Raw genomic sequence first — 18902 nt, forward strand, 5'->3', positions numbered from 1 at the left:
ACCCAGGGTTCTTAGCATGGATATTGATATCATTGAAGAGCGTTTTTTTTTTCCTCCTGTGTCCAGTGCGTGGGTGTCTATCCTCCCAGTGTTTAAGTGTAGGACGGGATGTGTCCCGCAGGCTGCCTCTAATTCCCAGTGGTGTCCATCAGGCCCCTGTCCCTGCGAGTTCTGACAGAAGGAGCTATTATTTTCTCATCGCCCCGGTGGCCCTCGCCCCCCCCCAAGGAGAGGCCTCCCCACGTGACTGACAGCTCCGTAAACACAGCCGCCAGCCTCAGGGTGACTGAGTGAGAGCTCACCGTGGTGACGACGCCCTTGTCCCGCCTTCTCCTCCTCCCCCCTCCCCTCCCATTCTCCTCCTCCCCATACATCTCATCTCTGTGTGTTTCTCTGCCTTGACCTGGTCCAACCCTCCACCTCCTGCCTTCACCCTACGCACAAGACCAGAGGTCACAGGTGTTGAAGTGAGGGTTATTTCTGACCTTGGTACACCCTTGAAAGCAGCCGCTCAAGAAGCAACAACCCCCCACGCCTTAATGCCTCTGTCTTCCATTATATTCAGCCAAACCGCTGTGATATTTGCAATATTTCTAGATGCACTCTATTAGTTTCTTTAATGCAGTATCATAACAACATTGCAGCAATTGTAGGCTGGCCTGCTTTCTGTGTGTGTGTGTGTGTGTGTGTGTGTGTCAGTAGGTCTCACTCCTGTGTAACTAAGACAGATGACTGTGTCAGGGTAGTTTCCCCACAAGGCTGTAAGAGGACTTCTCCTCCCATGCTGCTCGGCTCCCTCCACTTTGCAGACCGCGTTGGGCCAGGCCGCTTATTGTAATGACCTAATGTGGATTCAGGATCAGCAGCCGAGGACATCCATCTATATCAGGGTGCAGGAGACAGGAAAACCCCTACAAGTCTATCGGCTGGTTTGTGTGTGTCTGTGTTTGTATGTTGCTACCTGTGCCGCTTCATGTCTGTATGTGTGAGTGGGTGTAAAGGAACACTATATGGATCTTTCTTTTGTTCCCCTTTTTCGCTTCTACCAGGTTTATTTATGTACTCAGTCTTGCACGTTTGATTTATTTATTTATTTTTCATATTGAACTATTTGAAGCGTGAAGTTCCATTTTGCTGTCTTTTTGCGGTTGATAAAAATATGTGATTTGTGTATTGAAGCCGTGGAATTGCACTCACTGCTCCAAAACACACAAGTTGCATTTAGCTACCCTGTCTATCTCCAGTATTCATATTCCTCAACTACTGACATTAAAGTATCAGACAGATGTTACATTCCTTTGGTAGATTGTTTAACCTTACAAAGAAACACAACAGACCAGCAACGTTTAAATCATCGCAGCTCAATTCTTTAAGGACTCGAAAAGAAAATGTGTATCCAAGGACAAAAGTTAAAATACTAACATAAGAAAATGAGCCTCATTGAAATGCAAAGAACACCAGCAGCCTGTAGCAGCACAGCCCAATTAAACAATGGATTTTAACACAAGTCCCATCTCTGACAAGTCTACAAGTAGCCAATCATAGTCAAGGATTTCGGGGTGACCACTGGGGTGACCTATCAGATTTCTAGGGTGGCCCTGGCTTTGCTCCTGAATTCTTCATACTGTTAGTATTTTTCACGAAGCCATACTTATGTGTGTGTTCTAAAAGATCCTATATTGTACTGTTTAACAGCAGTTCTATAAATAAATCTCTCTGTTTTCTTACTCTTTCTGCCAGTTGCTCTATTTTTTTTTTGACTGCCATGAGCCTCAACATCTCAAATCTGTGCTTTGAAGTTCTAAGTGATGATGTTTTTTGCCTTTGGTGACCTCCAAGTAGAGACACATACTCAGTAAATCTTTAATAAAAAGGGAACTAACTCCAGCATTAGAGTCCACAGATATAAAATGAATCTGTAAAGACTATCACAACACCTGCAATTCTCATATAGAAGTCTCATTGTATATTTCAGCTAACCTGACGTGCATATTAAGAGAAAGCTTTTACAAATAAGCTTTAACAAATAAGCAATAAGTTGGTAGTATCACACTGTAGTACAATCGTTAATTTCCCTCTTTTTTCCAAAATTCATCTCGGAAAGTGTCAGACTTTTAGAATGCATATCAGCCTGAGAAACCATCTTGAACCACACCATGGTTATTTGGCCAAGTGCCAATGTTCCTCTGTTTGATTGTTCATGAGCAGGAGTCACACAGAGGTGCGATGTGACACTTTGGTGACATCTTCTTCTGACAGCCAGCTAAGAATAACGCACAGATCCAGGAACAATGGAAAATGAGTTGACAGTGGTACAAGAAGGGATGTGACACAGGTCGTGCACTGGTGACTAGGAAACATTTATCTGAAAGTTGAATTATTAAAGTTGTGCAAAGTCAAAAGTTTTCAAACTTTCAAATCCTGTGTTTTGTCTTCGCCGTATTTCCCTTGTCATCTAATTAATGGAAGAATAGAAAGAGTTTGATTTCATTCTTTTGACGCCTCTGTACTCATTTGCTTTCAAATTATAAAACAGGCGCTATTTCAGTGTGTGTTCAAGCGCCGCTGTCACAGTTTTAGTACAGCGTGGGCGACACCTGCTCTTCAGAGGGAAAGACGTAAGGGCAACATCTCAGGAGGCCTGATCTGCTCTTTGTGATTTACACCGAGATCCTGACAACAAATTAACAAGTCCGCCTTTTTTTTTTTTGTCGGATACAACATCACATTAATAACAAAGCTGGCCCCCCGTACACAAGCAATCCTGTAATGAGCCACTTTGTGTGAATGCAGCTACACTGAGCATGTGAGGGCAAAGCTAATTCTACAAAGTGTGAAAGTCCTCTGAGTAAGAATGAATATTCAGCTCAGTATTCCTGCTGTTTGCCTGGCACAGTCAAGATAAACAAACACGCAGGAATCGCAAAATGCCCTTTTTTTTTGTGGGGCTCTTTGTAAACAAACACTAAGGTGGAGTTGCGCGGATGACAGGCTACGTAATTGCCAATTCGCCTTGGCTGGTAGTGTCATTTCATGCAACAAGGCCAGAAAGGAAAGAGAAGGGAACATGGTGAGAAATAAGAAGAATGTTATCTTGAGCACATTTACAAATAAGGTTGCTGGTGGAATAATCACAGGTTGAAAAAGTTTTTGCCTCCTTTGACCCTGACTTTTAATTGGCTGAGGGAAAAGGAGGCTGTGATCTGTGCCTGTCAACGTATGAATACTCTAATTAACTCGAACCTCGGAGCATTGTAATCTCTGGATTTTAGGGTATCATAATGTATTAACTTTAATTAAGCTTGTGAGCTATGCACGCTAATTAGATGAATGTGCTTATTTGTAATCTGGATAATATGAATACATTTTACACAAGCTCACATCAGTCAGTCTTGCTAATTAGAGTGTGCGTGATAGCTCTAATTGGTGATTGTGTGTCTGCCGGTGGATGATACACTGAAGCTGCTGTCTTCCTATCCGTGTACCCGGCTTAGGCTAATGTGATGAAACCCTCATGGAGAGATGATGTGCTCTGCTGAAGGCTGACAGTCCCGAGGAGAGGGGCTCGGTAAGTCAGATGCTTGTTGAACCAAGTACATGTTCAGGACTGCTGCTCCTGTCTGTCAGCGCAGAGACGCTACAAACCCACCGTGTTCTCATTATCTACCTGTTGGTTTTTTTTTCTTTCGTTCCTCACCATGTTGATCTTTGCTGCCGAAGCTTTTTATCACTGTGAAGTTTTTCATGTCAGACATTTGATCTTTGTCTGCTGTTTGCTGGAGCATGAAAGTCTCGCTATGAGTCGGCAGGGCCAGTGGTTTGAATGCTCGGGAGGGGAAGTGAGAAGAACCGTGCCAATTTCACAGCTTTGATTTGTCTCCCATGAAACACAGATCTCTGAATATCTTTGAGATGTGATGTGGCTAAAAGTTACATTTTGGGACATGATGATTCTGATGTAAAACTTTTTTTTCTCTGTAAAGTTCAGGACAATGTAGTCTGCTAGCTCTCTGTTCAGTGTGTTCACTGTTTATAAAAAAGTATTGGCTCTGTCAAAGGGGAACATGTTCATTGAGCTTATTTTGTAGTTGAAGTTGTGATGTTAGCGCTGTAGCAGAGACGTTTTTTCATGTAGATTTCAGAAACCGTCTTGTCCTGTCTGCATGTTAGCTTGTTAAAGCAACAACAGTTTGCTTAAAAGGTAACGGAGCTTACATTTGATGCTGTCATTGATCGTTCTAGCTTCATATCAAGTATTTGTCCAGGCAATGTTAGTGAAGCTCTTTAACACCAAATACCAATAAAACTTGAAAAAAACTATTGACCATATAGATATATTTCACTTTGAACTGAAATACGAAGTCAAAACCCCAGAATGATTCACTGGAGCGTATCAGATCTGACTTTACTGGCAAGACAGCATAGTTTGTCCATGTTCATCCCACTTTGGTTAAAGTTGGTTGGGTGATTACCTCTTAAGGTTTGGGGATGGTTTTCTTTAGTATTAGAATACAAAAAGGTTCCCATAGTTACAGATCTGCAATTCATCACACATTTTATTTCAGAACCATGGTTACACCAATATTGATTTAATTTCCAGTGTATTCCCATACATGGTTTGCACTTTCATATGTAGTATATTGAACTTTGCTTATTTACCCTCATACTAGATACATCTAGATTCCATACAAGTAAAATTCCTACTTTAAATAATGATAACGTCTGTACTTTCTCAATAACATATCCCTATGTAAAATGTTGTACATTGCAACAATGAATGTCAACAATTTCCCCTTTGGGATCCATCCATCTATCAACCCATCCATCCATCCATCCAGCCATCATTATTTAATGTAATAGGGGCTGGATGTAGTATTCACTGGCTGTTGCTCTGGTATGAATAAATGTGCATTCTTATTTGATCACCTGAGAGTTACAGTTTTTCTCCTGCTCTGAGAATGTGCAGTATGACTCACTTTCAACGTTTCTTTTTCCCTTGGATGATATCTCTTCGGAGTGTTATTAAGTGTAATTCTTTAAATTTAACCCCAAAAAGAAGACTCAGAGTTGCATTACAAATATATCTTCAAGGTGTTTTATAATAGGAAAGTGTGCTGTTTTCTCTAGTAGAACATTGAGCAACAGATCTTTTTTATTCTCACTCCCCTTGCAGAATTACCTCGTTTCATCATGCTGCTTAGGCGACAACTAGGTTAACTTTAACTGTAAAGACAAATGATACAATATAGTTCACTACGCAGGCAATAAGAGGTATGTCAGATAACAAACGAGCAGAACATGTACTGCTGAAGAAACATTCAGAGCAAAATGTGCCTGTGGCCCAATTTGAAACAGATGCCTGCAGTCATGTTGTCTTCGGTCTGTCTCTGTGCTTCTACATTCTGTTTATTCAGCTCCAGGCGTTCTTTGACAGCTGTGCAGAAATGAGCTCGTCAAAGTTAAAAATGTGCTCATGTAAAGTCAGAAACAGCCTTACACAACCACCACTGTGTCACTTCTTACAACACGCAGCACCAGGGAGCTGCCTGCTGCAATCACACATCACACCCAATAGATGAATAAGCAAAACAAGCTGTGACTATGATCTGCACACAGATTGTAAAAGCAGCGGATGCCCAGACGTTCCATTCTGTCACATAAGCCCCTGTGGTAGCCGTACCTATTTATAAGATATCACAGAGAGCAGGAAATACATACAGGTATATGGGAGGCAGAGGTAGATTGCCAGCCACTGTCACTTACAGTGAATGAAACCTCTGCTATTCCTGTCCTCCACAAAGTGCATCTGAAACACACTATTAACTTTCCCATTGCTGATGTCACTTTTTATTGGCCCGTGGTTTCAGGTCTTTCTGAGTTGGCAGTCTCTGCTGCACTGCCTCCCAAAGCCAGATAAATGCTCGTGTCAGAGCACAGGAATACAGCAATGATGGAGATATTATTCTGGAGATTTAATTTGCCAGAGTGGCTTGGTAAAGTGCACCCTTATGGTGATTAATGCAAAAAGGCTACCGTGCTGTGCTGAGAGAAAATCGTCCTGTGTGTATCTTCTATTTGGGAGATCTTTTCGGTTTTATGAAGCGACATCTTTCAACTGTATTGCGACAACATGGACATTTAAACACCCTTCACTGCGAATGTGTTTTAGTGTTCAGCATCAAAAGTTTGTGTTAGTGTTGGTTAGCTTCCAATGCCTGAAATATAATGTTGAAATTGGGCGAGTAAGCCAGTCAACGTAAGATTTAATATTTCAAAGTCAAATCAGACAAGCAATGTCAACTATTTCTTCTTTCTTAAACTTTTTGATAACTCTCTAATTTTAGGGTATCGGCTCAGTTTTAGTTACTTTATTGGGAAGGTAGAAAATATACAGGAACTTCTCTGATTGTAAGGAGGTTCAGGTTGAAATCAATGTTTATTAGGCTTGAAATGATATACTGTATAAATGTATTTATTTGAAATGTATTTAACCAGGAAAAGCTGAATGACATTAAGAATCTTTACACACTTAATGATATTACTAATGAGGGATAGCGATGATGACGACAATGGTGATGGTTTTGTTTGATAATGACGATTACATTATTTAGGATGGTTTTAATGCTGATTACAACTCTCAAGAACAACGGTCGATGTTGGGCTTTGCCTCTGTGCATTGCCTGTCAGCACCTGTGTGTCCGATCGGACTTAAAAAACTGTTGCTTACTGACGTTGTTTTCTCCTCTCTAGATCGTTGCTTGTGTTGTACTTATACTCTCTGATGTGCGTCGCTTTGGATAAAAGCATCTACTTAATGAATTGCAGAATTTTATTTGCATGAATGTCCTCTCCAAGACAGGCAGCCGCACATTAACCGAGTTACAGTCATAAAACTCACGGAGCAATTGCAAACACAGATCAACATACCTCTATCAGGTTGGTGGAAAGGTCAGCAAGCTTTATATCCATTTACATTTTTATATTAAGTGTGTTTCCGAGCCTGTTGGTAGAGTGGCCGTGCAGGTTTTATGTGAATTAAGATGACAGTGAAGTATCTATATGCAGGAGGAATGGAAATGGTACCCTAAGAATAAAATCTGTGCAAGTGATTGAGTCTTAAAAAGCCCACCACTCTTCTTCCTCCTGCTGATGGTCGAGGTGAGATTGAGTAATGAGACGGACCAGTAGATAAAATGAGCTCCATCAATTAGGCCTACCCACACAGACATATTGGTTTATGTCAGATAATTTAGTTAAGGGTAATTCATTACAACTATTATGAATGAGATATTATTAATGACAGGAGATGTGTGACAGTACCAAGAGGGTTTAAATCAGCCATCAAGAGACTGCCCTGCCGTTGCTTTGTGGGTAAAACGCGCTGCCTTTGTGTGGGCCACGATGCTGTATGGCATTTAAACATGCGCTAGCAGCATTGTCCACGGGCAATTAACACTGCATAATCTACCTGCTTACAAAGCAACTTTTGTAATTAGAGTTATGATTGCAGCAAGATAATGACAACCATTGTTCAGCGGATAATGACTGTGGCGCTGTTTGCAGTTGCTGCATTGTTTGTGTCGCAGACTTCTGACATATGGGACACAAAAAGACAGCAGCCAGGCTGACCGCCTTTGTTCCCAGTCGAGGACCCAATCATTGTTGACAAATTGCGCTGTGGGCCGTCCAAGTGATGCAGACCCCGGGAAAATGGTTCAGACACTTGAGAATGGGACTATAATGTAAAAACTTCAGCTATGTGAAAGCTCATGGACTGTGAATATGAGCTAAGACACACAATCTTTAGCTCCTCTAACAGCAAAAATACTGTTTCACAGGGAGGCTTTTCTTACTGGGAATCAGATTGTCTGCTTTGGCTTTAAAGCTGTTTTTAGCCCATATCATTAGAACTAAAGAAAACTGCTTGCAATCTTAAAAAGCTCAGGATGCTCAAACGGATTAAAGCTGGATTCATATTTAATAAATGCCTGTTTGTCAATGCCTGTTGGCATTATAGGAAAATAGATCTATTAATGTGTATGAAACAGGCTTTCTCTTTTTTTTCAGCTGCTGAACTAGGTCTATACTCTGTCAGTGCTTAACAGGGTGAGATGTTTGCATGTTAATACCACTTGGAAAAAAATACGAAGAACCATCAATCTGTCTTATGCAAAAATTGAGTTGTCCTTTAAAAAGATGGCAGCGCATTTATTCAAATAAATTAAGGGTTGTCAGAGAGATAGCATCTTGGTAGCAGGCATTTAGGGCCTGTGGCGTCTGCGGCTGTGCAGTCAGTGGGGACAGGTCCATAGTGCAGACTGTGGACCAATCCATCACCGCCAGCGAGAGGGGCTGAGGGGCTGGGGGGGGCCAAGCGCTTGGCTTCTCCCTCCAGGAAATAATCAGCTTTTAATTTATCACAGATCACATTCATGAGAAGACGGATCACTGTGCGGAGGCCTCATGTGACCTGAGCCATCTCCCCTCAGTCACGCTGTAGTGCTTTCAGCGCTGCTAATTTATTCTTATTTGGGTTTTTTTTTTTTTTTAACTCATGTCTCCATCATTTTCTTTTCATTTTTGGATGAGAGACCCTTTACCCCTGTTGAATTAAAGCAATTTTTTAACATTTATCTCAGAGAATATAACTCCAATCTAGGCCACATCAAACATTCAAAACATTTCTAGGGAACAGCATTCATTACACTACAAACAGAAGTGCTGAACAGAAAGTGGGACAGTGAAACAGCATCTTTCCCTGTGGAATGGATGGAGCATATGCTATTATGTAAGTCAACTGCAGGGCGTCCTAATGGCTTCAGATTTGTTTCTGTTCCCTGTGTGCAGCCACTGTCTGCACCGCGGCCCCCGCAGGAGTGAGGATGATTAGTAACACGACTTGCAGGAGCACCAGAGAAGTGATCTACGCTAAGGGGGAAGGACAGTTCAGCCACATGTCGTCCACCCTCCCCACCGATCACTTTCCAGGTCCCCGGCAGGTTAATCCTTTTATTGTAATGAAGTGAAGGGGCATAATGTACTGTCAATGCGAGATGCTTAATCCAGTGTTGGCATTTTTATGAGGCAGGGAGTAGCCATGGTGACATGGAGAACAGAGTGCTGGAGAGGCAGAGGAACTATCCATCACATGACATGACGCTGACATCGCACAACACAACAGAACACAAACTCACCTGATTTGTTTATCGGATTTTGTGTGTCTATTTTTCAAGACGTACTCAGTTTAGTTCCACTGCTTTCCAATAAACATGCTATAAGGGCAAAACAGCAACCTGTAATTTCCGAGAATTTTTAAGGGTTACAGTTGGCAAAATCAGTGTTAAAAGAGGTTTGGTAATTCAATTCAATTCAATTCAATTTATTTTGTATAGCGTCAACTCATAACAAGTGTTATCTCAAGACACTTTACAAAAAGCAGGTAAAATACCTTACTCTTTGTCTGTTAACATTACAAAAGAGCAGGTAAAAAGACCTTACTTGTGAAATTGAATAAAATTGAATAAGTAAGGAATGAAATTGAGCTGCACAAACTAGTTCCTAAGGCTTAGTTAGAGGCAATCTGAGAGTCCATCTGCTATCATCTGACGGCGATGTCTGTGGAAATGATGTAATTCCAGTGTAGCCAGCGGTTAGAGATATACGACTTTCAGCTAACTTTTCTGCTAGTGCCTTGTTTACAGTCGAAATAGCAAACTGAGTGGTGACCATGACAGAGAGACTGTAATAATATATAAGTGCCAGATGACCAGGATGTCTGTATGGTGCTCTCTATCTTTACTGTTCTTCTGAGCCAGATGTTACTTGATTGGTCAATATTACTCAAAATATTAAAATATACATACAGAAACAAGAACACTTCCCATTCTAAAATCCAGACTGCAGGGTACAGAGTCACCATTTTTTATTAAAAATCTTTACAAAGAGATTAAGTAATTACTGAATTTCAACACCTGCTTAATAATTCTTAAGCAACTGAAGTCACAGTGCAATGGTACACAGTATAACGGGAAAAAGTCAGATGCTTTCTCAGCTTTATAAATTCATGAAGCAAACATCAACACGGATTATTCCCGGTTGATTTTTCTCATATTGAAAGGAAACTGAAAGGATTTAGTCCGGGGTCATTAAATATTTAGTTGATCCAAAAATTAACACAATATGCTCAAAATAAGATGCATATTAATGAGATTAAATGGAAAGACCACAGAATATTAGCTAAATGAGATATTTCTCATATAAATTCTTTCAGATGTAGCACAGATTAAAACACTTAAATTTATAAATAATCAACAGCAATAAAATATCTGGCACCTTAGACTGTTAAATATTAGACTTAGACTTTCTTTATTGTCATTCAAACTTGTACTTTACAGTGCAGATAAGAACGAAATTTTGTTGCATTTGGCCCGTTGTAGTGCAGGATAAAAACAGCAGCATGTATTTACATATAAAAAATAAATTATGAATAAATATGCCTCTATAGTGACGTCTGTTGTTATATAGAACCACAGAGTTATACATAAGAACTTGCAAGCAAAAAAAGTAATATGTTTTAATGGCACAACACCAGTATTTGAAATATGCCGGCAATTACTTAGAAGTTAGTATACCTATACATTAGTAATGGATTTCCAAACAGCTGGAACCTTGTCCCACAGAGCTAATAATGCATCTTTGTCCTCATCTGAATCCCTTATTAAGAGAGTATATTGCAATAGATGAAACAATTTGCTACTTCATTGAACTGCAGCCAATGATTCATGGTATAGAGTGTTTAATCCCCTGTACCTGCTCCTGTTTGTTTGAATTCTCCAGCGCTGTGTTTTAAAAGACTCTTGAAACGTACAGAGGCACACGTTAATGCAGTGTTCCAGAGTCTAAAACTTTGTAGTTGACACTGAACTTAAATTGCACAAAACTCTTGACTCTCTTGTGGGTGGGTGAGGACTAGTCGAGCATAAAAATGCAGTTTTGGCTGCATCGAACCTGAAGAGAAGTGGTTGTGTTTTAATGCAGCAGAGAAAAACACAGAAACAATGGGCAGTGTAAAAAAAGGAATTTCACTTTATAAGTATCATACAGACAGGGCCTTTTCATGGTGTGCCCAGCTATGAGAATAAAAATATCAATTACAGTTAGACAGGTTTTAAATAGCTTGTAGGTTGGCTCCATCAGATACTGACGTGAATGCCCCAAGAGCATTCAGAAAGAAAAAAGGAGTGACACATTTTTTAACAAGACTTAATTGTCAACAATTCTTGAGAAAACCTGAAATACTTGCGTGAGGGAAGAATACATTTTACATTAAGTATTTCATTAAAGTTTTCTTCAGCAGTGTTAATTTTCTGTCTCAAATGATTAAGAATACAAAGGTTATAATGAGGTCACAATACCTCTAAATAATGTACTATAATACAGCAGCACTGCAATAAATACATCCTGTAAGTTAATACTGTTCTTTCTTAATTAGGAAGTTTGATTTTATGATTATTGTTGAGGTGATAGTTAACAGTAAGTCGTACTGGCTACATGACCTTCATATTTGATTCTCAGTTTTTTGCAGGAAATATTAGACAGACCTCATTCTTATACAGTCCACAACAACACTATTGTACCACCAAAAACGTTATTTCAGTCTATGAATTCACCCATAGACTGGACATTATATGCATCAAAAAATCTGATTTTATGGCGAAGAAGTTCGATCAGAATGCATAAGAATGTAAACTTGCGCTATAAGAAGTTGTCCTTTTTTGTAAATACTAGTTTGCATGTTTATACCCACTGTATTTGTATTCCTGTCTTCTATGCTCCATCCTCATGTTTGAGCCTTTTCCTCCTCCTCACACCTAGTCTGCCAGTGTGAGAACGGGCAGTTTGATTCAAAAGCACAAAAGTGGGAGATGAAAGAGAAACAGATCAGGCAGTCAGGAGTAGAGGTGCCAGTCAGAGGTAATTTCAAGTTCATTCGTACTCTCAGAGGCCTTCAACTATCTTCCCTGAAGTTACCTTCAAAGTCGTCTTTTAAACACTTCACCTGAACTTTGTCCGGGTTCAAGCGTACTGTAAGAACTGTTAATCTCATTAGTGCATCTGAGTAAAGCTATGTGTTCGTTAGTCCATGCTGACAATGATAAGTCATCCCCAATAGCCTCATCTCTGTTGGGTTTTTAGTGCTTGGGTCATGTGGAAGTGTCAGGATGAGAAACCACAGGATTTGAATGACATCGCTTCGGTTTAATCCGGCATCAGAAAATCAATTTGTGGGCAGTGACTGTTCTGCTGATGGTTCCTGTCTTTTGTGGTAGTCGGTCACTGAGCCAGCAGCAATGCTTCTTGTCACTGCTCTGATTAATTGGCTTCAATCCATTCAGCAGTCATTGAGTCAGATAAAGAGAGACAATAAGGGCCTTTCATTCCTCTCGGACTGAATTGGTAGTGAATGCAGAGGAAGCCACCGAGACAAGTCTTGTAAAACATGCTCATTTCCTTTGACTTGAGAGAGGAATAGTCATTGATTGGGCTTTGATGCATCTTCGTGTAACATATTTGCGGTTTTCTAGAAAAGGAGGGCTCGAATGAATCTTCTTTAATCGCTAATCCATCCATTCATTAATCAAATGGGACAGAGTGATGAGTTGAATTACGAGTCCAGATCCTTTTGCGTTTAGGAGGCCATTTCAATGCCATATTTCCCCCATTCCCGAAACCGAAGACCCCTTGTGTGGTTGCTTGTCACAGCAATCTCCTGACTGGTAATTGGGTATTTATCAGATTGCCTGCAAGAGGATGATGCGGTGCTTATCTGACACAATTATCAAGAAAAATGAAGGAACCTAGTCCGCTGCTGCTCCAGGATACTGGCGTGCAACTGGTTCACATTCACCCTGTTTGATAAAAAACACTGGAATCTTCCGGTCTAACTACAGGGACTACTTAATCTGACTTTTTGCAGGGAATACGGTCCTATCATCAAATGCAAATGACGCAATTGTGCAAATAGAACACATAATTCTTCGGCTCTTCTTTGGCTCTGGAACAATGAAAGGTTATGATAACACACCCTGCAACAATGAGCTCCCCATGGTTTAGACCTGACTGACATCTTTAAGAGGCTCTTCTAATTCTGGGAACATGAAATGCATATAAAAGGGGGGCAGGCGTGTCCACTGAGTACCCGGAGATAAGATGGGAGAGAAAGGTATGAGTGTAAATTAGTATGCCTGCGCCGCCTTCCTCGCCTTTCAAGAGAGTGGCAAGAGACGGAGACAAGAAAAGAAAGCGCCACTAAAAATCCATTTAGTTGTGTGAATTAAAAAGGAATGGAAGTTTGTCATATTTAACTTGTGATTGTGTAATGTGTGGATGAATAATGCCATGATACCTGGAACTCTTTATGGTAACATTTGTTTTAAGGAGAGAAAAAGGAAAAACATGAAATCGTTTGTCGTGTTAAGCAACAATAAACAGTGAAACAGAACCTTCAGGTCATTTTTACTTCCCACTCTAGCTAAAATTAAATGGATTGGGTCAACATGAGGGCTTAAACAAGTTACACCCACCCATCCTACATAGACTGTAAATAAAGGACAGAGAGAGGGGGCAGAAGGGTTTTATAGAAAGGTACCACAGAAGAAGCCCAAGCGCTTACTTCAGCAACATCACGGACTGGAGTGGCCTCAGGTGAGTCAGTGAGTGACTCCGTGAGGGCTCGAGATAGTAAAAAAAAAAAACGAGTACTGGGACACACAATCCTCTCGCCTGGAAACAAGATGCACAATTATATTTTAAGACAAAAAGCCCACCTCCAGTTCTTTCTTTTGTATTTCTTTCATTAGTTAGAGTTGAAAGTTTTAAGAAAACTATCAAACTTAAAAAGAAAAACACCAATATTAATAAAAAAACACACAAAGCTACAAATGTGATATTAATAAGCTGAAAAGTTATGAAGAAGGCAACACATTTTATTGATTACTGCTTCAATATACAACATGAGTGGAAGATCACGTCTTACACAACACCAAGCTCGCAATGAACTCTGGGGAAGACCCACAGGAAAGTCTGTAATTTGTCTGTAAAGTGTGTAATTTGCCTTAAAAATGTTTGCATCAGAGCTCTCATGCACTTTGACAGAGCACAAGCACTCCCACACTCACTGGGAAAGCTCCTCAAAGTCTGTGAGTCTTTAGAGTTGGGAGTTTCAGATTCAGCAATTCTGGAGTTTAGTAGTCCTCCAAGTCAAATAACAATAACAAGGTTGATTACCTTTAAATATATTGACAGGTCAGACATAGAAGGGAACATATATCCCATGTGACCCTGTTAAAAAAAAAAAAGGGTATTGAGAACTTACATAGGTAGCTTCCCCTAGCTGTAAAACAAGTGGTATTGAGAGCTTAGGTAGCTTCCCCTAGCTAAGGTGTTTTCTCCTTTTCATGACCGCCTATTCACATCTTTACTGTCAAGAAATGATTTAATGATTCTTTACATGATCTGAAAAGATGCCAGGCTTGAAGAGACTCAACCACTACTGTAGTGCCTTGGAAATTCCTGATAAAGCAGGTCCATCATATTTTAGCTGAAGCATATCCAATTTAAGAAGTATGTCATGCCGGGGAAAAAGGGCCCCCAAAGAGAAAATCACACAGCGTAGCAGTGCAGAGAGAGAGAGAGAGAGAGAGAAGTGTGAACGAGAGCGAGAGATACCGAGAGAAAGACCAGGAGCGGTTGAATCCGCCCGGACTGCAGGATGTAATCAAACAAGGGTGAACAGGTTGTTCCACAGATGGCTGATCCAAGGAATCCTCCGATTTATTTCCATGCTACAGACGGTCCCTGTCACCGCCGTGCAGGTGATGTCAGCATGGCGGCATTGTCTTGCACACACCACTAAACTCTGACGCCTTTGTCTCACCCGTCTGAAATCAATTTGACACACACAGGCATTTGTTCTGTGTGTGTGTGTGTGTGTGTGTGTGTGTGTGTGTGTGTGTGTTTGTTTGCGAACAAAAGGAAGGACTGAGTAAGAGTTTAGCATTGGAGAGAGTCGATTTTCAATCTTCTTAACATTCAAAGAATGAATCCTCTCGGGATTTAAAATAATGGATTCAACTAACATCCTATTACAACATAAAGGAAGTCAATAGATAATTGTTAGCCATTTTCTATTCACTATGCTGTAGTAGTGCTGTTAGAGGGGTGTTTAATGTATTGTGGTCATGCTTTGCAGAAATTGTTGTTTACTCTTGCACACTGGCGTTTAATTATTCATTTGCACGATAAATTACATTTTCTTTTGTGTCCAGGTGAAAAGAGGAATGTCCCTGCATCACAATAACACTTAAACACCTTTTACCTCTTTCTCCAGGTTGCCGCCTAGTGATGCCAGGACTGTGAGCATCATAATGCGTGGCACGTGGTCAGGGGCCACACCCCTCCTCATGATGGTTCTGCTCAGGCTGGCTCAGGCTGAAGAGGTTCCGGTAGTCCCAGGTAAGATTGACCATATTTCTCTGCACTGGTTTGTCGTTGCATCAGTGGTGAACACTTCATGGGCCGCCTGTATCATCATTGTGTGTCTGTCAGCCTGATCTACTGTCCGACTCTTACATGCTTGACACCTTTGAACTCGCTTTAATGATTTATTACCGCGATGAAACTCTGCAGCGCCAGTACTTTGAGGAGCTACATCACCTTTGGGCACCAGGGCTGCAACATAGTTCATAAGCACACATCAGCAACTTTTCTCCTCTCTGGTTTAAGATTGTAAAAATAGATTATCTTAGACAACTGACCCCTTAGGAATCACAGCCTGTATTTTTAAAACAAATTGTGCATCCATTTCTGATAAGTTTAAGGATTCCTTTCAAGGTTGTACTTTGTCTGAGAAACAAATGCTGTGATATTCTCCTGGCTATTCAGATAAGGATTTGAAAAACAGAACTATTGGACCGCAGGTAGGATATTTGTTAATATAAAGTTACGAGTATTGTTAAATCTAACTGTGATATCATGCTGGCCAGACAGCAATCATGTCATATTAGTAAGAATGATTGCACTGGTGTCTGAAATTTGCATTTCTTTGTCCACATTTGAGTTGATGATGTACAAAAAATACATTTGAACAAAACCTTTACCTCATCCAATCATGATGCAGGCGCGAGAAACTCTGTTGGGTTATCCTGTATCTTAACTAGACGTGCAGGAATTCACTCTGAAGTCAGTGGTGTGGCAAAATCTAAGTATCCTAAACTTGACTCTTCTACCTCTTGCAAACAAAGAACTTTTTTTCAAGGAAGCATTGAGATCAATACTGACATGAGGAGGGTTTTTGTAAGGATTAGAGATTAGCTGTTTCAGTTCAGGTTACTGAGGCATTGAGTCTGAAATGTATTATTGAAGCACCCTGTGGTTCAATAATACATTCATGACTGAATTTAAGATCTTTCAAACATCTCTAATTATAAAAAAAGAGAACCTTGTGGTACAATGAAAGAAAAGTAGCTTCTGACTCTGCACAGCAAGATCTCAATGTGTGTTCTTATGAAGGTGGAAATTGGTGGCAAGATAAAACATTTTTTTTGCTCAAACACAATCTGCATTGTTCCAGACTTTTCCATGTCCTTCAGCTCTTGTTTCAGTTGTTCTTGTGTTCCCACGGCTTTGTTGGACAATCTACAAAATGTGTTACAAGGAGTGAAGTCTCCCATCTCCTGCCCTGCTGAAATGTCTCTCTGTCAGAGATAAGAGAAACACCTATAGGCTTTATTGTCACCACGTGTGACAGTCATCTCAGTTACACCGTGTTGATTTCTCCTCGTTCCCACCCAGTTCTCGTCAGACAGGGGGACAGGTCCAATGCTATCCTGCTTAGCAGACCATTTCACACTCGCTGCTCTCTGTTATCTACTTATTCTGGCTGCTTCGATTCATTCTATCGCCTTTCACCTCTCATTCATTTTCTTTAACCATGTTCATGTTACCAACTTCTTTCTCTCCGTATTCTCTTCTGCCAACACAATCTAGGAAGCAATTTACTTGTCAAGTGTAGGGCAATGTGTGGCTCCCTATACTCTGATTTAATGGTGTGTGTGTGTGTGTGTGAGCATGTGTGTTTGAGCATGTGTGTGCAAGGGTGAGAGTTCTCTACCTTGGTGAAAAAAAAAAAAAGCTCTCAATCATATCCCTTCGACTGGCAGCATTAAGAGCTATTTTAAGATTGAATTCGGCACTTTGTGTAACTGACACTTCTGCTTAAAACTCTGATGGCGTCAGAGCTTTCTAACCAAAGGGCTTTCCTTATCATTTGTTGCCTACATCTCATATTCTGCTCTAGTTACAGCTGAGAAGAAAGAAAGGTTGATACCCTCAAGAATTTAAAGTGCAGAATGACATCTCAACAAGTGTGTTGGAGTTTAAAAGAAAAAAAAGGATTTCATCTTATGTAAGACATCTGATGCCTCAAGCACGGTTTTCAGCTTCAGTGACAATTCACCCAAACCAGAGAGAGCGATGTCACATCTAGGTTGTGAATTATACGTCTTGAAAATGTGTCATGATTGAAAAGTTACTGTCGGAAAAAAATCTATACGTATAGGAAAGTCGGAAAATGCAAGGACGGTGTGTCTTCCTATCATTGTGTCTCATGAGAGAGAAATATAGACTTATCACTTTGATTTGATTTCTCTGCATACCCGCAGACAGAGAGCTCTTTTAATTTCTGTCCTTAGAGTAAATACCTCCAGGTCCAAAAGCAATAACTCCCTGTTCCCTTTTTTCAGCTGCATTTTCTTCATCTGGGTTTTTATAGGTACACCGTTAACACACTCAGGTTACTGAGTAATACGTTTGTATCCTGGCCATTTATGCACCTTATATATCCATTGCCAATACTTACAGGAGGGATTCAGTAAGAATGGATACGACAGCTAATATCCCCATTTATCAAGCTTATAATCGAAGCTTATGAAATGGAACACATCTTACTAATTTATCATGAAGTCATGTCTTTACAGATGTGATGCAACTTTCACCATTTATATCAAAGTCTCCCTCTTAGATCGAGCCATTGAGAGCAGCTAATCCAGATTTAAAAATCAAAACAAAAAACACTCTCATGTCTGTGATGCATATCAACCCATCCTAGCCTCAATATATGTGGCCAAAGTTTGTGTTTATGTGCTGTGCAGGGTCCTGTCCAGAGGGGTGGCCTGGGGTGGCATGGGCCACCCTAGAAATGTGATTGACCACTCCAGGTGCAACCCCCCCAAACATCTTGTCAAATGTCATATTGCCATCATCTTGTGTTCTAAACGTAGACATGTTTGGGGAGGTTAGAAAGGGTTAATAATTTATATTTATTTTAATGAGCTTGTGCACACATCACCCTTCATGCCACCCCTGTATAAGTCCGTGCTCCTGTTGGGCCACCCAGGTCAAAAAAGTCTGGACACGCCCCTGGTGCTGGGGTTTAGCTGCTGACAGCCGGGGACTGATTGAACGCCTTATTTAAATAATAAAAGCAATTTAAAATGTATGATTACATATTATATTACAGATCTTTTAAGTTTTAGGTCATATAAAGGTGGAAACGATGTTGTGCCTCCTGAGTTAGGGTACACATAGGCTTGCAGGGTCACGATTAGAGTCATAGCATTCTCTCAGAAAAGAGTAACCGCCTCTCACTTTTTATTATGATTGGTACATGCAGATACCACACACATGCTTAGACACTTAAATCTGTCTCCAAGAAACCCAAGGTGGAATCGATGCAGACTATCTTTGTCTCACATACACAATAAGAAGCCCACATTGCCATGCACACACACGTTTCCTTCTCTCCCTCCTAGGGGCAGAAGTGAGGATGCTTCCATTAGGCATAC

At 40.5% G+C, this 18902-nt stretch overlaps 1 protein-coding gene across 3 annotated transcripts in view; it reads left to right on the forward strand.

The window, feature by feature from the left end:
* robo1 (roundabout, axon guidance receptor, homolog 1 (Drosophila)) overlaps positions 1–18902 on the forward strand; it is a 226089-nt gene that overhangs the window by 7792 nt on the left and 199395 nt on the right. For all 3 annotated transcript variants that reach the window (XM_065960089.1, XM_065960085.1, XM_065960087.1), the window contains exon 2: positions 15389–15513. In XM_065960089.1, coding sequence (XP_065816161.1) covers positions 15426–15513 — 88 coding nt within the window. In that variant the 5' untranslated portion in view covers positions 15389–15425. The remainder of the gene's footprint in view (positions 1–15388; positions 15514–18902) is intronic.

This window comes from Labrus bergylta, chromosome 11, assembly GCF_963930695.1.
Source record: "Labrus bergylta chromosome 11, fLabBer1.1, whole genome shotgun sequence".
In the NCBI taxonomy this organism is placed as follows: domain Eukaryota; kingdom Metazoa; phylum Chordata; class Actinopteri; order Labriformes; family Labridae; genus Labrus; species Labrus bergylta.